Genomic DNA, 26,365 nt, shown 5'->3' on the forward strand with positions numbered 1-26,365 from the left:
AGTGTTTAATATGTTTCAGCTGCAACAAGTTCTTTGACTGATGCAGTGAGTAGTTTCTCATTTCTGAAACAATTATCAGTTTAGTAGAGAGCATAAAGATTTGGCAATGTCAAGATTCATTAGGTTAAAATTGTAACAGAATGGTTCAGAAACAACGCCAAAGAGTCTGGACCTGAACTCTATTGAGAATGTGTGAAATGTGATGGAGAAGACTTCCGACTACAACTCTCCATCATCAGTAAAACAAGATAAACATATATATTTATAAATGTATTTACTGTATCATTTTATTATTACTATCAGTATTTTTATAAAAAATTGTTCCTGCTAATCTACTGTACCACACTCCAGTCCAGTAGGTGGCGGTAAGGCACATGTTAAGTCGACTGCTGGCCGCCAGTCAAAACCAAAAAAGAAAGAAAGATAACAAACATGGCGACAACAGTGGAGGTAACACTAATGTGTATACTAATGTTGATATTGATGAGGGTAGTTGTCATAAATATGTTAGTAGGTATTTTTTTTTAAAACAGAGATTTCCCCCTCTCTGTTAAAACAAACAAACACATGCAGACGTGATCATTTTTGGAAAACTCCTCATTTATATGGCCTTGTATATCTATACCATCAAGGGCATGCCAGGCCTGTAGATGGCAGTGTAGTGGGACCATCAAGTACCATTAACCAGGGTCGTTGATATAAACAGAGTCATGACACTTCCATAGACTCCTGTTGTAAAAAATGACGGATGAAATATGGACCTACCTCCAGGTTATGGAGGGGCCAATAGTTCCAAACACTGAGTGTAACGTCGTCGGAACACATTCATTTCTATTGCAGCTGACCTAGCAATTCCAGTGCTAAGTTAATATGCTATCGTTATCTTTCAAATTCAAATTTGAGTGTATTTTCTGTATTAGCGGACATTTATGTTGTAAATTCTGTTTTCCTCAGTATGTGTTAGCGTTTGTATAAAATTATATCTTAAACAACTGTTATGTTGGATTTTCAGCTGTAGCCGTATAGTTTGCTAGCTTGACTTGGCCAGCTGTTGAGATTTAACCACTATAACCACAAATTATGGAGTTTTTAAGATAAGGTAACATTAGTACAAATTTTGTTATCAGTGGATTTTATTTTAGTTGTTTTGCTGAACCTGGTGGTGTTCAGTTAAGTTTGTCAGCTGAGGTCATGTACTAATTAGGAGGAGAGTTGCTGCAGAGCTGAGCTATGCCAATAAAAATTCATTAAAGTTATTATTCATGAGTTAAAGGAGGCGATATATCTGTAACTTGGCCTTTGTAAAATCCGTCTCATCCTATAAGAATTCTGTTGAGTTTTGAGTTTGCTAAAGTTGAGTTTTTAATGAGTTTAGTGCCCGTGCTAATGCTAACATGCTAAGTTAGCTGCTACGCTATCTGCTGGTTAATGCCTTATTGTGTGCATTATCAGAGCAGTGCTTGGCAGACACACAGTGTTCACAGATAAACAGTTTTCTGCTTATACCTACATACTATAATAGTAAAAATTCAAAATGGTAAATTGTCTATCTATCTATCTATCTATCTATCTATCTATCTATCTATCTATCTATCTATCTATCTATCTATCTATCTATCTATCTATATCTATCTATCTATCTATCTATCTATCTATCTATCTATCTATCTATCTATCTATCTATCTATCTATCTATCATGACGTCACCGCTAGCAGAAGTCTCCGCGGTTCCGCCCACTGAGTGGGAGAAAGAGGGAGATGAGTGACAGCATTGGCTTCAATACTGTCTAAACTGAAGAACATTACAAATACTTAATAAAAAATGGGGAAGAGCTGTTGTGTGATTGATTGTATGAACAGGTTCTTAAAGCAGTGGGAGCTATCATTTTACAAACACCAAAAGACAAAGAAAAGAGAAGAAGATGGATCCACAAATCCAGAAAACCAAGCCTAGATCTGTGGATCCTGTTTGGTGTCAGCTAACAGTAATTTATGCTGTGTTTTTGGGTAAAATCAGACTTTAAATCACATATTGTTTTGGCTAACATTACTTCTTAGTAAAGCTCTTGGTTTCATGATCAGATCTTTCATGGTTTTTGTCTTCATTTTGTGATTCTGAACCTTGTGCTCCTATATGATTAGTAAACTAACTGAAACTGAGGCTAACCTAGTTTTACAAATACGGGGGAACTGGAGAATAAAGCTACGACAGCATATTAGGACCACATGAGAAAATAAAAATGTTTGTCACCACCAGTATAAAGTCATAAAATATCGATATAAAACCCATAATTTTATGATAATAAAGTTGAATACAAAAAGAATCACAATTTTATGAGAATAAAGTCGTAGTTATAAAAAAAATCCTAATTTAACAAAAAATGTCATTCATTTATGAGATTAAAGTCGTCATATTCCGACAATAAAGCCATAATATTACAAGAATAATGTCGTAATTTAAAAACAGGTGGGAAAAATATCATAATTTACAACAATAAAGTCGTACCTTGCTCGTACAAAGCAGTAGTATCTGTGTTGTATAAAGTACTTGACATTAACTAGACGTAAATCTCCTCAGTACCAGTTGATCATGCACATATTCACTGGGGTCAGTCCATGGTCTACTGGAAATGCACTTTGGATCAGCTGGTTCTCTGTCTAGTTTTGGACCCTGGTTGTCAGTGGTGATGAAACCATGTATATTTGTTTCAGGTAAAAATAACGATGATCCCCTCCACCCTGGATGTCAGAATACGTGATCTCGGGTCACATGTCAGTGTTCATGGACCACTTGTTCTTTGGTTGCTTGTACGGATCCATGTCCAGTCCAACTTTCCTTAATTTAATTTCGTATTTCACATTTTTCCGGTCTTGCTGTGTTTACTGCTATACTCCGTCATGTTGAGCAGGTTGGTTTTTGCCACTCAGTCTGATTTAGAGGGGCGTGGCCCAGGGGGGAAGTGGCATATGTGCATACCTTCTATACTGCTAGGTACATAGTCAGTGCTATTAAGATATGAACAATTCATGACAATAAATTAGTTTCCTATTTCAAATAAAGAATACAACTATGTATTCAAAGCAATCCATAATGGCGTTTTCTTACTCATGAAAAGTCATCTTAGTTATCAAACATTACAGACAGATAAACCTTGTTTATTGATTAATGGCATTAATATTTTTAGCTCGAGCTGTAATAACAAGCATATACGCGATGCACTGCATGAAAAAAGGAAAATTTCCCCAAGAGGTAAAGCATTATGGAATTCAACTTTCTCTAAAATTGAGTGGTCAAAACCATGGACATCACCATATAAATACTGTATTACAAACAAAATTAGAATTATACATTTCAAGATATTACATAACGTATATCCCTCCAACGCTTTTTTGTCTCGATTTTCTGACATGGAAGAAATATGCAACTTTTGTCATTCTTGCTCTGAAACTACTCTACACTTATTCTTTCTGTGTGAACACTCTTCTAATTTCTGGTCCAAAATTGAAAAATATATCATATCTAAAAGTAATGAAAAGATAACTATAACATCCTAAGATGTAATTACATATTTTAAACATGACATTCACAATTTAGAATTTGTTGTAAATTTGTTCATTTTATTTGGAAAATTTCATATACATAAAAATAAATATACCAAAACACACCCAAATTTTTAAATCTTCCTATTGGAATTTGAAAAATATATAAAATCTTTAAAATGTATCTATCATATAAAAAGCTCAAACACCCTGGCTATTTGTAAACAATTCTTTAATACTGACTGAACTCTCTGTTGCATTTATGTATTTATTTTTGTTAGATTTGTTATTTTTATTTATTTATTTACTTTTTTTTATACTATTATTTGTATATTATGCTTTGTGTCTTTAAATCTATGCATTATTTTCTTAAACTTATTTGTTCAAGTGCTTTTTCCTTTTTGACATCCTGTTTGTTCAAGATTTATGTATTGTATACTAATGTTTTCAATAAAGTTGGAGGGGGAAAAAAAGGTACGTAGTCTATGCTCTTATTTTGAAAGGTATAATCGGAAGTAGAAAGATGTTCCGGAAGTGAATATCAATGAAGGCTTCAAATAATAAGACGATGTAAATGTGTAACTAAACCAACAGGGAAAAGACGGACAGGGTTTATTTTATAGTTCGTTCATTAATGGACAAAGACTCAGTCGGACTTGTTGATTTCAGATTCTAAAAACACACTTTCACCTGGTAAGAACAGGAACTAGATAGTTTTGTTTACATTGTTAGCACAGTGGCAGGCAGCAGAATGCTAACCTTTTCTTGACTTCATAAGAATATAATGGCCACAGTATGATATAATTTACATGTTATCAGTATCGGAAGTACCAGCTATGTAAGTTAAGCCTGGGAAATGATACTTTCTATAACAATTTAATCGTTTTACTATGTTCACATAAGCTAATGTTCTGTCTAGAGAAGAGCTGTTGATGTCTTCATGTACTTTTGTCTTATTCTCAGGTTTGAAGTTCTCTTTATGCCACTTCTTTAGGGTCGCATTCGTAGCCTGTGTCTCGTCTTGTTAAATGTTGGACCTGGTTGTCAGATATATGTAGTAACTCGTGATGGAGTTGTCTCAGAGGGAGAGGTTGTCAGAACTGGTGGAGGAGCTGACCACATCTGGACAACCTGAGCTGAACGAGGACAAAATGAAGGAGGTCAAGAAGCTGTGCAAGTATGTCCACTTCACCTCTGCATCACTAAAAGTCTGCTCTGTGGACCAGAGATCCTCCTCCCTCTGTTTAGGAACACAAACACCAAATTCACCAGTGTGTTCTCTGTGTTTTCAGACGTTAACCCATACAGACCCAGTGCTACTTTTGTGTCAGTTCACAAATGATTTTTTTCTCTCTATTTAATCTTTTTTTTTTAAGTGATTTATCACCGTTTATTGTAATATTATCCTTTGGATTTGATTTGATTTGATTTATTTCGAACTTGCAAAGAAACAAAATAAAACAAAATGAAGTAAATTAAAACAAAATAACAATTAAATGAACAGAATCTATCTTAAAGTACGTGCAAGTCTGAATTTTGCATGGTCGAAAAGGAGTAGGAAGAAGTATAAACTTATTTAATCCTACCCCTTAAGTCCTTTTTTCATCATCATTACTAACCTAATGCAACAATCAAACAACACATCTTTACCAATTTTAGCATCGAACCACAACAAATACACAATGCAGTAATTGAACCATACTCAACAATATGTTCACGACAGTACTGTCATACAAACAGACTCAACAATTCAACAATTTTCTTCAATAATTGCAGCATATTTATCAATACAACATCATCTATAAACAAACAGCCCTCATTGTCATTATTAAATACTGTACCTCTCAAGAATCAATTCTTTATATCTTTTTTTAAACTGAATTATGTTTATAGGCTTTTTTTAAATGTGGCTTTTTGTGTTTTAATACTAATCAAGCAGTTGAACATTTAAGAAATGCATAGGTAGAGCATTAAAAAAGAACTATAATAATAAAAATGTGTTAGTAAAATTCTGTTAAAAAAAAAAGTAAAACAGTGAAAGTTTTGGAAGTGTTGGAGCCACAGTGTGAACATAACAAATCCAAAAGTCAAAAGAAAAATGTATGTCATATGTGTCTGGCTGTGAGTTTGACTCCTCCCACTGTGTCTCCTTCTAGGGTGTCCAATGACTGCATAGACCATGTGTACCACTCAGTCATGTCCCAGCTCAATCAGGAGCACGCAGAGGTCCGACTATCCGCCTTCCAGATTGCCAGCGAGCTCTTCTCCAGATCACATCATTTCAGAATACTGCTGGTCGACAACTTTCAGGTATGAGCATCATGTACACGTCACAGGTATCAGGCAGGTACTGTTGAAACAGCTGAAAGAGACCATGAAGAAACAGAACAGACACAGCTGGGTTCATGGACTTCACATATTAGAGTTATTTATTTGTTTCATTGCAAACAGTAGCTTTAAAACAACTGTATGAAAATATGATAAATTCTGAAAGAAATGCACAGTCAAGTCTTTTAAGAATAGGAAATTACAGGAAATCACCAAAAAATCATATTTGATGATCATTATATTATTTGAGGACATCAGCAGGTAAAACTCCAGTGAAAGTGAAAAGAGCAGTTATAAATATCAATCCAATATGATGCTGCCATCTGGAGGTGTTTTCAGCTCACTTAGTTATTTATTACCTCCACCAAGGAGGTTATGTTTTTGCCGACGTTGGTTTGTCTGTTTGTTTGTTTGTCTGTCTGTCTGTTTGTGTGCAAGATAACCCAAAAAGTTATGGACGGATTTGGATGAAAATTTCAGGAATGTTATGCATGATATGATATTCTTTCCAATGTTCAGGGCTGATTAAGAGTTAATATAATGTATATTAACAACAGATTTCTTTGTCAAAAGGACATAGGAGACAGCAGGACACTCTTGTTGACACTAGAGAAAAAAAAGATTCCATTGTTGATAAATTAATTTGTCCATGAACAGAAAACTTAATCTTTCCCAACTTTAAAAAGAAAAGTAAATCATGCACCCATTGCACAGAAGTGGGTGGCAGAGGTTCCCTCCACTTAAAGAGAATCATATGACATACGACAACCAATAGTGTACAAAAAGCTAGCGAGTCACTTTGGTTTTTGGACAGTCCCAGTGCAGGAGAGGAAACTCCAAAAATAGCCAGTAGGGGGCATGGTTACACTGATTTACCCAAAGCAGTGCTAATCAAAACAAAAATATAAATTTTTTAAACCAATTTTTTTTAAAGTTTTTTGAAAGATTGAATGTTAAGACTCAGAATTCATCCTTGACTAGACAGGATATCATTGAGCAGGAAGTGTTGGGCGCCCGGGCAGGGGTCTTATTAAGCTCCACTTACTTTTTCACTTCTGTATTTCCTGTTAATGCCTTCTTCTGTCGTTTTTCTGTCTTTTACTCTTAAAGGAGTTCTTGGAGTTGACGGTAGAGACAGATCTGGACCAGCCCCTCCCTCCTCCTAAAGAGGTAGCGCGGAAGCTGAAGTCATTGGCCATCAAGACGGTCCAGTCTTGGCAGTCCTCTTACGGGGTGGCGTACAAGAAGCTGGCGCTAGGCTACCACTTCCTCAAACAGGTTAAGAAGGTGAGAGCAAACGCATGGAAGAGATTTATTATTTATTTATTTTGCACATCATAAAACAGCAAGAGAAAAAAAAAAACAGCATTCAAACAAGTAACATCATTGTGCAGGAGAGGTTAGAAGCCAAAAAAGGCTTATATGAATACCTCCCCGGAAATGAACAATACACAGAGAAAAAAAAAAGAAAAAAAGAATTAAAAATACAATATAACTGAATTCATCAACTAAAGTAAAAACAATAAAAATGCAAATCACATTACAAATCATCAAATCAAATTACATACAGCTTTACATTTTTTCATGAATTAGAGTCCTTTTCATATGCTGATTGAAGTTTAGGTCGTAGATTATTCCATGGATTTGGTCCATGATATTTCAGAGAATACTGACAGACAGAAGTTCGGCGGTACGGAAGATAAATTTTGCTTGAATATCGTGTAGGATAATTGTGAATAACAGAGGACAACATGAAGAAATTCTGTGAAACTTTGGGAAAAATATGAGTTAAGTGAACATATTTGTACATGAAGACACAGGTCTGGTAGACGTTCACATCAAAAACTGAGAGAAGTCTGAATTTTTTGAAGAGGAGCAGATGAGTCGAGTCTCTTAGAAAAGCTGATCATTCTTAAAAATTTCTTTTGAATTAGGAGAATCTTATTGAGATAAGTGGGACAAGTTGCGACCCAAACAGTATTGGAATAAATAATGTAAGGATAAATTAAGCAATAATAAAAAGTCAAGAAACAGCAATGATTTATTGATGAACAGACTCTGTTCAAAATGCCAGGTGACTTCATGATTTTTTTTACAGACGATCAATATGTGATTTCCAACTCAATTTTTCTTCTACAATAACACCTAAAAATGTAATGTAAGTTATGTGAGTTATTTCCAAAGTTGTCTATGAATATTTTGTTGGTTTCATTGTTATACTTCTTATTTTTGTTACAAAATATGATAAATTAGATTTTTGGGTATTGAGAGAGAGTTTATTCATCTGAAACCATCTAGAAACAGACAATAGTTCTTCATTTGCTTCTCTAGTCAGTGTATTAAAATTTTCATGTGATATAACCAAACACGTGTCATCAGCAAACAAAAGAGGCAGGAATTTTTTACATACCATAGGGAGATCATTCATGTAAATCAAAAAAGAGATGGAGAATGTTTAATGTCCAATGCAATCTGTAGCATTTGTATAGTATTGAGTTTATCTGTTAAAAATTAGTATGTAAACTAAGTGTTAGTATTAGCCGTTCCTTAGATATGCATGTTCTTAGGAAAACGTACACATGTTATGGCCCACTAAGTTAAAAACATCAGTGAAGTCTCCACCACATCCCAAAGATTAACGGTGGAGGTCAGATGGTAGTTGTTTATTACCTCTGCCAGGAGGTATTGTGATCGCTTTGCTTTGTGTGCCTTTGTGTTTGTTTGTTTGTTTGTTTGTTAGCAAGATAACTCAAAAAGCTATGTACGGATTGTCATGAAATTTTCAGGAAATGTTGATACTGGTACAAGGAAGAAATGATTAAATTTTGGTGACGATCGGGGGTGGCCCTAATTTTAATCCAAACCACCAAAATTTAATCATTTTTTCCTTGTGCCAGTATCAACATTTCCTGAAAATTTCATCAAAATCCATCCATAATTTTTTGAGTTATCTTGCTAACAAACAAACGAACAAACACGCATGGGAGGCAGGTCTGTCTTGGCGGAGGTCTGCGCTCTCCGAGTGCTTTTCTTGTTCAAGCTGTTTATTCATTCGCTCATTTTCCCAACCGTTTAATCCTCGGTAGGGTCATGGCTGTACTGGAACCTATCCTATCTCCCACTGGGCCGTGGACAAGGTGGACAAACACTGACAAACGACCACTGACCGTCACATTCACACTCAGGGTTAGAGAACGTGTTGAAACATATTCATCATGGCAGGATCTGATCTATGTGCTTAGTTTAGTCCTGGTGGGCTCTCTTCTGTTGGCCAAACACTAAGGTTGAACCAAGCCAATATTGGATTGGATATCGGCCCCAATATCAACATTTTAGCTGGATGAGGGATCTGTAAAATCCACCGATCCTTCCCCTTTAAATTTTTGCAACACGGGCTACGTCATGTATGCACAGAGGTTGGAGTTTGGGCGTTCAATGACCGGATGGGTTTCTGCTCCAACTGAGCATTCATTATAAAACATGCTGGAGCTACAGAACACAAACAGGGAACTGGACCTCCACATCTGGAAAATCTGACGTTTTTTTCTTTTGTCAACAGATTCTAAAGTACTTCCTGTTTTGGCAGACTTCAAAATAAAAGCACTTTCTTAAATTACTTAAATTAAAGAGTTTTCTCTTAATAATTATCAGCTTTGTTATGACGCTCTTTTACAATTAAAAATAAACTGAAATATCTGAAAATAAATCAATAATGCATCCTTTTAATATAAACTTAAACCAACATGAATTGTGTAGTTTTCTCCAAGCTCAAATAAATTAGTCCCAACAGAGGTATTTCAGCCAAACCACACCAGGTAAGGCTCGGAGCTTCTTAAATTAATAATGATATTGGATTGTTATCGGGTATCGACCGATACACAAGTACCCAGCATAGGTATCTGCATCTGAACTGAAAAAGTCGGCTCAGTGCATCCCTACCAAGCACTTTATTTGGGTCTACCTTTCACTTACATTTTTTATACTTTCAGATAATTTTTGTCTTGTTGCATCTTTTAGGTTATTTCTTGTGCTTTATGTCTTGTTTTGTCTTGTTTTCATTTCATATTTCATATTTTTTGTCTTGTTTTCATTTCATACATCTTGGTGTGTCTTTTGCGATGTTTCCATCTCATTATGTCTTATAAGTTATTATCTGTACGTCCCTTTTACATCATTTCAATGTTTCATATTGTCGTCATGTTGTTTTGTTTTTATATCCTGTCATGATTTCTTCATTGTCTTTGTCTTGTTAAAATTTTCATATTGTTGTCATCTTGTATTGTATAGTTTGAGTTTTCATTTTGTTTAAAACTACAAATAACCATCTGGGTTTTTTTTTCAACTTTGGCTCAGAACCAAAAATCAGCCTTTAACCCATAAAGACCCAAACACCCACTGACGACCAAAACCATCTACTGATGTAAACTGTTTAATACCTGTTGATCCATTAATCCTATCAATACATGTAAATAATTGTGTAAAATACAGTTTGTCATCTTTTCATGGTCATCAGATATGACCCATTTGGACGCTCAGAGGCTCCGTAGTTACTGTGGAAACACCATCATCTTCTACAGCATTGATTCACCAGTAAAACCCATAGAGTTGGATCAGTGACAGTGGATGAACACACTTGGTATATGTTAAGTTATTGATATACCATACTTTCCGGACTATAAGCCGCTACTTTTTTCTCGTTTTGAACCCCGCAGCTTATACAGTGATGCAGCTCAAGTATAGATTTATACGGGCTAACAGCCTCCAGGGGGCGCTCTAGCAGGAAGCGCAAAAGTGAGAGACAGGTGGAAGAGGTGATGCAGAGAGTAGAAGTTTTAATCTTAACTTTTAACAATCATTTTGCGTGTCATGCACAAACCCTCATCATGGAAAACACACAAAGAAATGCATATTTTGCAGCTTTTAAGTTAAAAGCAATTGATGCGTCTGTCTAAGGAGATAGAGCTGCAGCACGGAAGTGCCATTGAGCAACAACGGAGGAGAGACTGAGAAGGAGTGTGACGGAGAATTTGAGGCTGTTCAACTCCAACACTGAAGAAGATGACTGCAGTGGTTTCAATGAGCAGAAGGAAGATGAAGATAGAGATCAATGACTTTTCTAGGTTTTTGAACCAGTCGTGTTCCTGCTATTTTACTGACATGTTACAGGTACTGTTTGGAAAAAAGCAGTTGAGGTATGGAAATAAATACTTAAATAATCTTTCTGTTTACCATCTTTCTGTGTAAATATCTCATGTCACAACGTGGACACCTGCGGCTTATAGTCAGGTGCGGCTTATATTCCAGTGCGCCTTATTGCCCGGAAAGTACAGTATTTTGTTGAAAAAGACACTTTTTCTTCAGTTTTCTCTGTTTTTTATATAATAATCCCCAACTTTAATCTGAGCTAATCTAAACTTTAATCAAATCAAATTTTATTTATATAGCGCCAAATCATAACAAAAGTTATCTCATGACACTTTACATATAGAGTTGGTCAAAACCAGACTCTAAGACAATTTACAGAAACCCAACAGAATCCTCCAGGAGCAAACACTTGTGACTGGTGACAGTGGCGAGGAAAAACTTCCCTTTAACAGGAAGAAACCTCGAGCAGACCCAGACTCCTAAAGGATGGCTGTCTGCCTTGACCAGTTAGGGTTAAAGATAGAGGGTAAAGTAGGAGAAAAAGAGAGAGCGATAAAGATAGAGAGAGACTGGGGGAGAGGGGGAGAAGAGGGGAAGTAGGGGTAGACACATGGATGCAGTTGATGCACAGATAACTGAACTAGAACATCTATGGAGCTATATAATAAACACTATCATAACTATATGGATAAGTGAGTGATGATGGTGAAGGAGGAGAGAGGCAGGACCACAGCAGCAGGACCATAGATGATCCTGGGAAAACCTGTGATGATCCTGGGAAAACCTGTGAGGTGAAAAAGCACAGAGACTCCAGGGAAGAAGTCAAGTCAGTAACATGTATTCACTGAGGCGTAAATAGAAGTGAAAATTAGGAGAGAAAAGGACAGGGAGAAAGAGGAGCAGAGAAGAGGTCGTAGAGGAGGAGGAGCAGAGAGGAGCTCAGTGTATCCAGATGAGTCTCCCAGCAGTCTAAGCCTATAGCAGCATAACTATCTACATGATCAACGAATTAAATATAGGAAAAAACGTGATTTTTACTGTAAAAACACAAAACACAGAGGATAACATTATAGTAAATGGTGAAAAATCACTTAAGAAAAAATTAATATAGAGAAAAAACTATTTTGGAACTGCCACATAAGTAACGCTGGGTCTTTATGGGTTAATGAGATGAGGGTTGTGTGATACTTATTAACTAAATGAACGCTTTTATAATGGTCAAATATGTACATGAGCCCTATTTGACAGCCTATCCTTGCTCTGACTCTGACAGAATGAGAGAATGTATAAACCTTGGCCATAGCTCTAGATTAGTTTATTTCTGTATGTAGTATACCTGTGAATAACGTGTGTGTGTGTGTGTTTTGACAGGTGGACTTCCAGGACATTGAGGCCAGGACAGTGACAGAGAGACGGAGGGAAGAGGAGAGACGGAGTCGGCTGCAGAGGATCTACAGACAGAAGGTGGAGGCAGCTGCGAAAGACATGGAGGGTAAAGGCCAGACCTTCTATGACAGGGGTGGCCAACCCTGGTCCTGAAGAGCCACTATCCTGCATGTTTTAGATGTATCCCTCTTCCAACACACCTGATTCAAATGATCATCAAGCTCTGCAGAAGCCTGATAACGACCGTCAGGTGTGCTGGAACAGGGAAACATCTAAAACATGCAGGATAGTGGCTCTCCAGGACCAGGTTTGGCCACACCTTTTCTATGACACTGTACCTAATCTAGTTGTTGAGTCAATATGTATTAACAACACGTTATTATTTCTATGTCAGAGTCGTACCAGGAAATTGAAGCCACACTGACTGAGATGGAATCATGTATGCAGCTGCTATTCCCCGAGTTTGAGCTTATAGGTGTCAAAGAGCAGGCAGCCGACAGCAGCCGCATGAATGAACGAGCAGATGATGATGATGATGATGATGATGATGATGATGATGATGATGATGATGATGATGATGATGATGATGAAGATGATGAAGAACAACCATGCTGCAGCAAAGACCTGAAGGATGAAGGAAAGAGAGGGGAGAGAAGGGAGGGAACCATGACCAGACATGACGAGGACAAGATGGAGGAGGAAGATGACAAAGAGGACAACAGAGAGAAGACGAGGAAAGAAAAGATGGAGGACGAAGGAGGAAGGGTTAGGAATGTGCAAGAGGAGAAGGGAGTGAAGAGGAAAGGGAAGACGAAGGTAGAGGAAATAGAAGCACAGAAAGGGGAAGGAGGCAGTGAAGAAGAGGAGGAAGAGGAAGAGGAGGAGCCCTCTGTTGAGGACCTTTTTATCCGGAACTCGGGCCTCATCTCTCACTCATACAGTCTGGATCTGAACCTCAGTCCAGGTGGGTGCAGCGTAGGCAGGGGTTGTTTGGCCTTAAAGGGCTCATATTTGTCTAAAACCACTTTTCTTAGTCTGTGGTTCATTTCTTTGTGTATTTGGACCCTAATAATTCATACAATTTGAATTTGAACCCTCCAGCCGCTGCAAAACTATCTTTATATTCATTTGGGCAAAAATCCAGTGTATTTCTACAACCTATTTGAATTCCTGCTTAATGAGTTCCGTCTATAACTAGTTCCATCACAACATTTGCACATATAAGGTCCAGACTTAAGACGAACATTTCTCCGAGTACTTAATCAGTTGTCCCCATCAAATTAGGAAAAGTCATGAAATGTGAAGCAATAAAAAAGTCAGCTGTTATTTTTGAATAATAAACATTGAATGGGGTCCAATAGTCCCCAAGGATAATATGAGGGTTAAAAGGAATCAGAGAGACTGGTTTGTAAGGTCAGTAAGGAAGGTGACTCTGAGTGTCTGTGTATACCAGTAAATGTAAATGTCTTTTTCTTTTGTTCTTTTCCAGGTCCTCATATTAAAGAGACGGAGGACAACGAGGCGGTCGTGTCGACAGTGATCGACCTCCACAGACTGATAACCACCAAACACCTCCCTGCTGTACAGAGTTGGGTTCAGGTCAGACAACATTCAATCATGGATTTATGTTTCGACCAAATTTAAAAACAGAGCTCTGTATCACGAAGCGAGTTAAACAGAACCAGACAAAAACCAGGCCTTAGGTGTTAATGCTTAGTCGAATCACACTGGAAAAAATCCAAATCTTACCAAGTGTATTTTTCTGAGTGAGTGGATGTGTGGATCCGGTCTATTAAAAATATATGTTTATGGATATATTATTTACAGGGGGTTTTATATTGTAATACAGTATATACAGAAAGTGCAAATTGAAGTATTTATACAGTGAGTTGATAAGTACAGGATACAGTTTTTAAAAAATGTATGTTTATGTATATGTGTGTGTGTGTGTGTGTGTGTGTATATATGTATATGTATTGTTGTCGTGCAAATACAGTTTTTTACATAGTGCAAATTAGTCAGTTTTATAAAGTGTGTAAATTGGTCAGTTTAATTATGTAAAAAAATAACTTTGGTAACATTCACACTGATGTAATCAGTGAAAACACATTCTCTCTCCTGTTGTGTCAGAGCCCTAAATGAGTATTGATCACATGTGTGCAGATGCAAACTTTAAAGGTGCGGGAGACTTTCGTCACCAATTTTTCATCAGATCTGTAAAACCTCAGACATGTCCTCAGTATCACGAATCTGTAAGTCTTTCTGTGATTACTCACCTGAATCTCTTCCCTCACAGTGAACAATTTTGAAGTGTACTCCACAATAAACAAACCATTTGTTTACAAACAGAGCCAGTAGGTAACTCGGGCATCTTCAGAATTTTGTCGCGACGTGCATTGTGGGAAGTGGAGCTCCAGCCGATTCCGCGTCATGTTTGTTGCAGCCATATGATATCATATAGCTACAGTGGCTGTGTGAACCTCTGCTTCCCACAATGCACGTCGTGACAAAATTCCAAAAATGCCCGAGTTACCTACTGGCTCTGTTTGTAAACAAACGGTTTGTTTATGGTGGAGTACACTTCAAAATTGTTCATCATGAGGGAAGAGATTCAGGTGAGTAATCACAGAAGGACTTACAGATTCATAATACTGAAGATATGACTGGGGTTTGACAGATTTCATGAAAAATTGGTGATGAAAGTCGCAGCTTTAAGTTGACACGTTTCTTACCATTCATCCACAAAGATGACACAGAATCCGCTTGAATAAAACACAAAGAAGGGGTTAATTAATCTGTTGTCGCTCATACTGAAATAAACATACTGTATTGCATAAAATGTTTCTACAAAAATGTTTCCATTCATTGTAACATAGACCACACAGTGTACAAGAAGTGTACATGGTTACAATGAAATGGTGTGAGACTTGAATAGTGTTGTAATTAGGGATGCACCGATACCACTTTTTTCCAGACCAAGTACAAGTACTTACATTTGAGTACTTGCTGATACTGAGTACCGACATGAGTATTTAATAATCCCATTCCAGTTCTTAGTTCGTTTTGTAAATGTGCTTTATTGTCATTGTCATTAGTCTGACTGGAACAAAGTGCTGCTACTGACATTTAATGTGTTGGAATGAGCGTTTGTCAATTAATCCACCAGAGGGCGCCGCTCTGATTTAATTATACTGGACAAATACGAAAAAAGTAACGTTTTTTGAGAAGAAGAAAGTCAGTAATAACAAACCTGGAGAAGACAGAGGTAACATTAATGTGGATACTAATGTTGCAGCATTTTTGCTGTTAAGGTTTAAAAGCTTAGCTTCAGCAGGAAGAGAAAAGATAAATGAGCGCTAAGTTTCGTTTTCACTTCCCATGGCGGCGGTCTGCACCGCTCTGTACCCCCATAGTATTATCAGTAGGATGGAAACCGGCCCAGCCCTGGGTAGTTGTCCTAAATGTGTCAGTAGTTTTTCTCTAACTCACACAGTGGCTCTTTGAACAGATCCTCTACCTCCATGGTTCCCGCTGGTATTCTCCGTCTGGGTACGCATCCGCCAGCACCTGGAAGATGAATGGAATGTACGCAGGGGACGGACAGAATGCTCCGTCCATATCTGTCTGTGTCTTTAATGTTACTTGCAGTCAGCGTTGCTTTTATCACTGTCATTTATTTTGAAAAATCTCCATACTCTTCACACTCCCCACACGTTATTCCACCGCCGCGTACCTGCTGCACTGAACTGTGAATGTCACACAGCTGTAAGTGGTATCGGTGCAGTTGTATCGGATTAGTTTTACGAGTACGAGTACAAGTACACACACTGAGTATTGGAGCCAATGCCCGATACTGGTATCGGAATTGGTGCATCCTTAGTTGTAATGCTTTTTCTGAACAGTGAATAGACCATTGTCAAATCCCTCCTCTTCTGATAATGTGCACTTGATTCAAACTACTGAGCTCGTACTCCTCATATTTCTTTAAGATCAAACTTATCTAGCTCGTCTGTATACAGTAACATGTCTGTGTATGTGTCTAGATCTTCACTAAATCAGGTGCTGAAGAGCAGCTGTTAAGGAGAGCACTCCATCTGAAGGGGTCTTTAGAAGCCGCCGTGCAGAAACACAAGGAGCTTCACATCGACTACAAGACCAGGGTCCGCAAAGTGGTGAGAGACTCTCAGTACTAGTCTCCTTCTATCAACCAGAGCATGTTCTCCAGGCAGTGGGTAATCGCCTGCACAGACACATACAGTGCTTTGTCATGTTGGGAAAATGTGGGACAAGTTAGTGCTTGTGTTGTCCCCGTCCAGCAGATGGCAGCAGTCAACCATAAGTCAGATGATCCCCACTGACAGTACTATCCAGGAAGTACATTTACAGAGGGACTAATTTTAGGTGAAGGTTTATGTATTTGGGATTTTTCCTAAAATTAGTTTCTTAGATTTTCCCGGGATAGTGAAGGTGTTGATCCTTAGATTTTGTGTCAGCAAGTCCTTGTATGTGGTGCAAAAAATTGCCAAAAGTCAGTCATAGCTCAGATGAAACCTCTTGGACTTGAAGCCTAAGTCAGTCAGTAGAAGGGTCTGGTCTCGCACTGTGGCCCAACACATTTATAGTAGGTTTTCCTTTAATTTGTCATCTTTTCTATTTCACCACTGCTGCAGCATTTGCCCCAGAGGTAGGGATTAGAGGTTCACAGCATCTAGTGGTGATGAAAAGAACTGCAACTTCAGGTATTTCACTCCGTCATTGTGAATGAAGTGTAACTAATTAATAATAACTGACTAATAACTAACCCACTACATGATTCTGACAAAACAGTCAGAGGCTGACAGGAGGTGATGAGGAGTTCGGTGTCCACGTCTGTATGTGAGACTAGGAGGATATCACCACAGAAAATTTCTAGACACTTCCCATGTAATCTGTGAGCCAGATAGTTTGTGTTTTTGGACTGGTTTAACACTTAAAAAAATGCAATCACTGCAGTGGAAATACAGACATATTATCAGTTCTGTTTCATTTTGGAAACTGAATGAATTTTTGTCAGACTCCAAGCAGGAAAAAACAGAGGAGAAAAGGCTTCAACACTTTATTTAGAGCAAGGCTGTCAAAGTAATTTTGGTTCAGATTCCACATTTATCCCAATTTGATCTCAACTGGGCCAGACCACTAAAATAATGACATAATAACTTATAAATAATGACAACTCCAAGTTTTTCTGTTTGTTTTAGTACAAAAAAACCCAGCAGATTATGAAAATATTAACATTTTGCAAAAAAAGATGTGAATAGCCTGAAAAACTGACATTTCATTACTAAAATTAGATCAATTTTAACAATATTATGCCTCTGCTTATTATTTATACATGTATATTATACACAATGTTACACAAGCATTTGGTAACAGAGAGAATATTGTTAAAATTTTGGAGTTTGGAACTAAAATTACAACAATTTGTACAATATTACATCACAACTTACAGATCACAGTGGATCTACAAATGCACAAAACATTTAGTAACAGACAGGATATTGTTAAAAATGCACATTTCGTGTTTTTCATATTTGTTTTTATTTATTTGCATTTTATTGTGAAAGGACAGTTTGTAAATGTACATATTTTTACAGGGTAATGTTATTTTTTTAACTTACATTTTTTCACATAATTTTTCAAGAAGAAAATTTGTATTTGTCACTATTTATACGTTATTACAGTGGAAAAAAAATCAAAATCTTATCAAGTGTATTTTTCTGATTTCTAGTCCCAATATCTCATCACTCTTAAAATAACACATAATCACCTAAAGAGTAACTTGTCAGTGAGATATACGAACTGATTTTTATACAATAGATCTGGAAAATCTTATTTCAAGCAATCTTACCAAGATCATTTTAACTTGTTCCATTGGCAGATTTTGTGCTTAATTCAAGATTTTTTTCTTTTTTTTTTTGCTTAATTCAAGCAAGAAATCTCCCAATGGAATAAGTGAAAATTATCTTAAGATTTCTTGAAATAAGATTTTCAAGATCTATTGTCTAAAAATAAAAAATACACTTGGTAAGATTTAGATTTTTTCCAGTGTATGTTATTATTTTACTTGGAATCACATTAGTCTGTATGTGGAACCTGAACTAAAATGATTTGAACAACCTTGACTGTTAATATCTTCAGGGTAATTTTTGCACTTTGATCCCATGGGCCGGATTGGACCCTTTTGTTGGGCCAGATTTGGCCCCTGGGCCACATGTTTGATCCCCCTGATTTAGAGACATTAAACACTAAAACATGTCTTTGAGATGCAAACTGGATTATATGACTTATGATGAAACAAATATACAAAACTATTTTCAAATCTCCATTTTGTGGCTCAACATGGCACCTCCTGTTTTAAAATCCTTTTGAGGTTTCCCTTCATTATGAAGTAGAGTCGACCTTTTCAGATCATGCTACAGTACTATGAAAAAATCAAAGGCCACCATTAGGTTTGTAGTTTTAGCAAAGTTACAATGCACACATCCATCTGTTTCTCCGTCTGTGTATCAACAAACCAAAGTGTACTTGTTTGAGGGCGGAGGTATATATAGATATACCAGGGATTCTGTCCTTCCGTCCATCTGAGATTTTTGTCCATCCCATTTCTTGGACACTATTCACCTGATTCTTTTCAAATTCAACACACGTTCTTTATGAGGGCTGAATTACAAATTTTTTGAAAAGTTTTTGCAAAGATTCAAATTGAAGACTCAAAGTTAATCCTTGGGTAGGCGGGGTATCAGTTAGCAGGATGGGCAAAGTGTTATGTGACCGGACAGGGGTATTAGTAAGCTCCACCTACTACTTCACTTGTTTTTAGTGTTTTACACCAGATTTCATTGATGTCAAGGAAACAAAGGTCACTTTAAAAACCGACTTTAGCCGGTAGAAAACAGTTACTTGTTCTGTGTGCTGTGCATATTTCTGTGCATATACCCTGTATTTTCTTGTTACTTGATAAAGAGACTTGTAAATAAATATGTGTCATATAAAACCCTGCAAAGACAACAAAGGTAGCCTCAGATTTACCACGAGGAATGTAAGTTTTAAAAATTGTATTAAAAAAAAAAAATCATTGTCCCCCCCATCTAATCAGAAGTGTTCAGTCTACCAAACAAACCTCATTCATTTTAACACAAGTTGAACTGAAGCAAGCTCATCACTCTGTTCAGGAATACAGAATTTAGATGGAGGCAGGGATTTTACTGCCTCAGTCGGATTTTGACGGGTTGAACCTGAAACAGTGTATTAAAACACCACATTGACACAACAGCACTGACTGCAGACATATTAGGTACGTTAAAGAGTCTTCATGGCTTCAGTTCCTTAGAGGAAATGGCAAAATTATATTATTGTTTTTTTTAAAAAAAAGATGTGAAAACATAGCATGCTCATAAATGATAAATGTATAGTGCTGTTATTAGGTGGGCCTTTTGCAGGTGGTAAAGTCAGTGCATGACCCGTCACACATGTGGATCACAGATCCTCATGACCTCCACCATTTACTGTCTTTGTAGGACTTTTCAGAATGCACACGATGAAGTTAGACTTGGAGGTCTGCTTTAAAATCAATAAAAATCTACTGGCATACTGAAGGAATGATTTACAGAATCGTTAGTGTTTAGGCTGAATCATTAAAAAATAAAATATAAAGAAAAAACTCTGTTTGTGCTTTCTACATTTAGTAAACTGAAATGTGATCCATCCCATTGCCTATGCCTCAGACCCTCTGTGTTATATCTTCTTCAGTTCAGGCTCATTCTATTATCATATATTAAAGTGCACAGCTTTAAATGTGCCCCCTTCCTGTTTACCTCTTTCAAATGTCTGCTGCCTCAGTTTGTTCTGAGCCCAGAGTGAAGTATCATAATTAAGACGAAGAGAGGGAGTATAGAATTATTAAAGGAAGACATTTTGGAGAGGTGAGATAGCAAGGCAGAGCCATAATGCATAATGCATCAGAGACAGAGTGAAGAAATTGGGGAGCAAGGGGGAGGATGTACTCATTCATTCCCTTCACTACCACTAATGTGCCCCGTGGCTTGACAGCTGATATGTCTATCTGGCCGACTCTCTATCAAAGCCTAACATCATCCCTCTGCTGTTGTTTGAGCTGGCCCAGAATTGACCAGCGCTGTCCTAAATAAATGTCACAATAAAGCTCTGTTCCTTCAGCCAAGACTATCATTAATTTGAGGGGGGTTTAATGGGTGCTAAATTGTCTTGAATATGTAGAAGCTCTGCTGGCAAATGGAGAAGAGAAAGTGAGAAAATCCAAACGAAATCGGCAGCCGCCTGCATTTTCACGGATTAAAAGGACAAATGAAATGCAAAGTGGTTTATGCATTTGAAAAAAAAAAAAAAAAGCATAAAAGTTGTAGCGTGTGAATCCATCTTTAGCTGAACAGAGGCGCAGAGTGACAGTGACAGAGCGCTGAGCTTCTGGCTCTGCCTGGTTATCACTGTCAGGGACCAGTCTGCTGCACCAGCAGGCCCAGCACTGCGATAACCACACAACTTACAGCCCCTTTATCATAATTAGCTTTTCCTTTTTAGCCTTAAAAGGCCTTCCATTACTGGGTCCTCCTCTATCGGGTCGCTGACACACCACACGATTGGTTTCTCTCTCAACGGGCCTCTCAATATAGTGTCCCATAACGGGGGAGCTGGAGAAGGAACGAGAGGCTAGACAGAGGAGGGGTGTTATGGAGGCGCAATGAGAGGCAGGTTGAATGAGATAATAAAATAGAGGAAGGGTTGACTGAGGAAGGAAATGAAATGAAATAGAACTGCCTATGGTCTTTGTTTAGTGCTCGACTCTTCAGTTAATGTATGGATAAAACTTCTGATGTTAGTTAAAGTGTATCTCAACCCATCGATCATTTAGGCTCTGTCCATGTTTTAGTTTTAAAATGAATAACCAAGCATCCACGCCGTTCTGGGGATTTCACCTCCTGAAAACCTTGGACCCAAAGACTTCTGGAATAGCATCTTACAATGTTGTAGTAATGTGGACAAACAAAAACAATCGCATAAACATCCACAGTTGCAGCTTGATTGGTTCTATCCTTCACTAGTTGTTCTTCTCTGATTCATCCAAGCCCATTCATGTGTCCATGACTGAAAGGAAGCAAAACATTGCTCTTCATGACCAGCCACAGATATATTATGGTACCAGCTGTAAATTTAACATGGACTGTGAATTATAGGCTACTTTGCTCTTGCTGTGTCTATTAACAGCTGTGATGTAGGGTGGATGTTGGTGGAGAAGCATTGCAGCAGACAGGTACTTGACTTGGAATTCTGGGTAGGCCTGCTCATAGAGTCAACAGAAATACACAGAACTTACCCGTATCACACCAGGTCTCCACGGTTCTGTATCTTATTAATGAATAATACAGTAGCATAAGCATACACCCACACCTTACTAGACTACTGCTGCTCCCACTCATGCATATGTGCTGCATGAGTTCCCTTTTGTGCTAAAAGACTGTTAAAAAACCTAAAGTGGAAATTTTGTGCTTGATTTTGCTTGGTTGGTAAATTTTTTGAGTTTGGACTTTAGGGGGGAAACAGTGTGTTTGAATTTGTGTGTTTTTCCATTAATTGTTCAATACATGCTTTTGAATTTTAGTCGGTTTAAATGTGTGAATTCTTTTCTTGTCATTTAATGTGAAAGGTGTTTGTTTAATTTAGACTTGCATCCTTTGTGTGGTTTGAGGTACAACAAATAAAAACTAGAAAACCAAAACTCAAGCATATACATAAGACTGAATAAAACCGACAAACTGACTTTACATCTTAAATGCCAGGAGAGAGATCTGGCTGGCACCCCTTAAAAAAAAAAAGCAAAATAATACAAAATAAATAAGTTAAAGCTTCAAACTCAAACTGTCACTACAGCACTGCACTCTGAGAGTGAACTCTTAACTGTAGTACATCATAGCAAACCAAAGACAGGCACTTGTGCTATTATTGGTTTTTCAGGCAGGAACACCCACATCATGTTTTAAACCATTTATTGCTACAAATGTTAATACAGTTAAATTTGGCACTGATGGCTCCGCTCTTGGGTGCTTCCTGATTTTTTGCTCAGCGCATGCTAATCAGGGAGCCTGCTGCGTGAATCCCCGTATACAATCAATCAGTCGACAACATTTTTTATATAGCGCTACGTCAGCTCTTAATAACCCAGTTCATGGATCAACAGAATCCTCCAGGAGGAAACCTTTGGTGACAGTGGAAGGAAAAACGCTGGTTCTGGAGGATGGTGGTCTGCCTTGACCAGTTGGGAGTACAAGAGCTGTGTAGGACAGAAACTGGTCCTTTGAGGATGTAGACTAGAAGGTGGAGGCAGTTCAGCGCGGTGTGGTTGAGCTGAAAGAGCAGGATGTACTCAGCAAAGGATCTGAATTTAAATGGACCACCTGATGAGTGAGAATGAGCTGGGATTGGATGGCTACTGGGATCAGCTGAGTGTCAGCTGATCGGGGCTGGGCACATGACCGCTGTGTCCTGCATGAATTTCCACGAAGCTTCATTTGTAGTAACACACTTTAACCAGACTGTTGCATTATGCAGTTCATTCCAGATTTTTATGAAGTATACTAGCTTGGATTAGTTTTTGAAGTTGAATAATCAAGTCCATTTAAGTCAGTTGAATTGGATACAGTTTTGTGACTAGCTGATCTGGTAGCAGCTACTGTCACCCTCCAACCATGTCACCCATCCCTCCTTTTCCAATCTTTTTCATCTGTTTATAATTCACTTGGTGAGAGTGGTTATGTAGTTAGCTTAGACGGCACAGTAGAGTGGAGTCATGGGTTGGTACAGTTCTAAAACAGAAATAAAAAGGCTGTCCAGTCCTCCAAACCTCTTTGTCCATGAGGAGCAGAGATTTACAAGCAGCCCCTCCGCTCAGCATTGGACGCTGCAGACAGTTTGTGGTAGTTGATGAGCACAGTTATTTTTATTTTGTTTTTATTTTTTTCTGTCGTGTCTCTGGAAACTCATTGAGAGACACTATGGACTGAACAGATACAACCAGATATGGGTATGAAGTCCATTCTGAGCCTTACATTTTGAATATGCCAACAATACCAAGCTAAGACACTCTAAGGATTTTTTTTTTTTTTTTTTTTTTACATATTCAATTTATTTTCGGTTTTGGCCATTTTTGTTCATCTTTTTAAACTATTTAGCAAATTTTTTTGTTCATTTGATTTAAGTTCTTATTTTGTTCATTTGTTTTTTTCTTATTTTGCTCATGTTTTGTTGAGCCTGCTGTGGTTTGGGCCAAAAGGGGCTCCTGTTCCCATCCTTTTTGCTGTCAGACCTTTTGAATTACAGTAGATTTTATGGTAATTCTAATTTTTTTCTTTACCGTACTACTGTCAGGTAGTGCAGCTTAAATGTGGAGAACCAGTGATCCTGTCTTATCTGCTGTTCACAGTCTGCTTTGAAGACAAACCCCTTCCCCCCTGTGGAGGTCTGTGCAACGGGACTCTGGTTCATACCTTCCACCTTAGTTTTTTTCTGTTAAACTTTGAACCAGATGAGAAAGCAGGGGGTCGTGACGGTCCTCTACCCAGTTCTATCATAAGCCTCTTTAACACAGCCCTTTTTTTTCCAGTAATATTTCCCCTTTATTCCAGAACATTTGTGTAAATGAAATGGTGGCTCATTTGGTTCCATCTCTGTAACTCCTCTGGAGGTAGGAACAGAGCCATGATGAAGATGGAATCAGAATTCCGGAATGCTGTGTAAAAGGAACACCTCTCGTTCTGCACCAAGGTGTGATGTTTTGATGACGTATTGCATGTGCGACCCCCGCTCCGGGGGGATTTAAAATTGAGCGTATTTCCAACAAGCAAGTTATACGTCACACTTTACACTGCACTGCGTCACTGCCCCTTTAATTCTGGAACACAGGTCCTCTGTGTAAAAGTCCAGCCTGTCTCACCTCTGGTACTCCTCTGTCTTGTCTGTGGAAATCAGTCAATGGTGGCAAAAAGGTGGGATCACCATCTGACCTTTTTTCCGGGATTTGAGTGTAAAAGTGGCTTTAGTGTCTCATATGCATCCAATGAGAGCCACTAACATGGGCTTGTTTTTAGGGAAGGATAAGACATGCAGCAGACTTATTTGAACATATCTGTTTTTAAGAGTGTATTCAGTCACTCTAGGCTCCATTCATACAGGCCTGGGCCTTGTTTACTGCTGATAACCCATCTTATCACAGACAATGGATGTGGCCGCCTGTTTCTTGCTGGAGATAAACAAAGAAAGACTATCTGTGTATTTCTTCCTTCCACCACTCCTCCTTTTCTTCTGTACATTTATTCTTTCAATGTGGCTCTCCTCTCACCACTTATACTTTGTTTTCACTTCCTCTCTTTACCTGTGTTTTTCCTTACTCTCTAATTACACACCATGTTCATATTCAGAGGAAGCGCTGTGCTCATTACACCTTGGCAAATTTATTGATTAGTTTTTTCATTAATTGGATAAGGGAAGGATATAAGGAACACATAAAGCGCCTTGTTTAGAAGCTGATGATGTTGAGTTTGAACATAATAATTTCTCATATAATCTGTGAAAGAACAAGTTGTCAACATTCTGTCCGGCTTCTGATGTAATGATAAGACTGACGGCTTACATTTCTATTCACTGGAGTTCAGTTCTCTGACTAAGCGGACCAGTTGGATGTAACTGATCATCTCCATTGGCTAAAGTCCAGTTTCCAAATATAAGCAAATTAAAATTGTATGTATCAGTATGAGTCAACGGTTAACGACGTTCTCCTTATATTTACAATTCTGTTGTGCTCCAGCCATCGAGGGAGAGGTCAGCCACATGTTTAGTGAGCTTGGCTTCTTTTAAGACAAAATTTCAGTAATATGAGGAGGAATAGAGATGTAAAACCTCATATGTGGTCTGCTCCATCACACTGTAGAACTACTGTAAGTGGAAAACACCTCAAATTAGAGCTCAAATGAGTCAAGACCACATAAACTGAAAACAAGTCAAGACCTAGACCGAAGTCCACTGAGACCAAGGCTGAAACAAGACCAAGGCCATACCAAATGCACAGCAAGGATCTTATGCACAACATGTGTTTCAATTATTACACACATTATAGTATGATATAACCTTAAAGGTTCTTGCTGTAATGTTGAAACAACAAGTATTGTTGAGGTGATTCAGGTCATTTTGAGCTGTTTGTAAACCAGAGAGTTCTCAGTTGGTTTACCAGTGTTGTCAGTGGTGCAGTGTTAAACAGAGTTTTTCCTTGGCTCGTATATTAGTCTTTTAGTTTATCAGCTTCCTATTTTAAAAATGTTTTTGAGCATTTTTTTCTAATTTTTTTTATTAATGTTTTTCTGGCACAGACATACCAGGGCAAAGACTTTCAATTTAATGGTGAACACTAACATGTGGCAAATGTTTTTCCACACATCAGACATTCGCATCTTTGCTGAGTGTCAAAAACCTTTTTGCAACATTTCAAGCCTTTTGTGAATTTTCAGAATTTGAAGTTGCTTTTTTGTTTTTTTGTTTTTTCTGAAATTTAGATTGCTCCTAAAAATGGGCAGATTGGAGGATACTTATTGTAAATCACTGTGGTGTAGTCTGGTTTCATCAGGGGCCCCTTTTATAGTGTGAAAGGAGATGGCTTTCAAATTGGAACTGATGGATCCACTGGGACCGTCATGGTCTTAGGGGGTGGTGGGTTTGCTGCTTATCCTGGAGATCTCTGGCCCAGTCTGATATCTCTGACCACAGAGGCTCAGAACATGGCTGCAGGGGATCTTTGAAGGCTTCAGCACCTTTTAATGACAGCTGGAGTGTCCTCATCCTGGTCCTCGGTGTCTGTAGTAAAATGAAGAATAGCACTGTGTAATTTCACCAGGGGTGGATTCGGTAG

At 37.9% G+C, this 26,365-nt stretch overlaps 1 protein-coding gene across 6 annotated transcripts in view; it reads left to right on the top strand.

Annotated features, from left to right (window-relative positions):
* The first annotated feature begins 4,057 nt into the window (after positions 1 to 4,057).
* Positions 4,058 to 26,365, top strand: part of uvssa (UV-stimulated scaffold protein A) — a 59,118-nt gene continuing 36,810 nt past the window's right edge. The window contains exons 1-9 of one of the 6 annotated variants that reach the window (XM_030146342.1): positions 4,058 to 4,233; positions 4,535 to 4,717; positions 5,697 to 5,850; positions 6,979 to 7,155; positions 12,385 to 12,505; positions 12,794 to 12,937; positions 12,992 to 13,363; positions 13,889 to 13,998; positions 16,443 to 16,571. In XM_030146342.1, coding sequence (XP_030002202.1) covers positions 4,608 to 4,717; positions 5,697 to 5,850; positions 6,979 to 7,155; positions 12,385 to 12,505; positions 12,794 to 12,937; positions 12,992 to 13,363; positions 13,889 to 13,998; positions 16,443 to 16,571 — 1,317 coding nt within the window. In that variant the 5' untranslated portion in view covers positions 4,058 to 4,233; positions 4,535 to 4,607. Of the gene's footprint in view, positions 4,234 to 4,534; positions 4,718 to 5,696; positions 5,851 to 6,978; positions 7,156 to 12,384; positions 12,506 to 12,793; positions 12,938 to 12,981; positions 13,364 to 13,888; positions 13,999 to 16,442; positions 16,572 to 26,365 lie in introns of all 6 variants that reach the window. The other 5 variants (XM_030146343.1, XM_030146344.1, XM_030146346.1 and 2 more) reach the window with 5 other exon arrangements.

Source organism: Sphaeramia orbicularis, chromosome 10 (genome assembly GCF_902148855.1).
Source record: "Sphaeramia orbicularis chromosome 10, fSphaOr1.1, whole genome shotgun sequence".
In the NCBI taxonomy this organism is placed as follows: Eukaryota; Metazoa; Chordata; class Actinopteri; order Kurtiformes; family Apogonidae; genus Sphaeramia; species Sphaeramia orbicularis.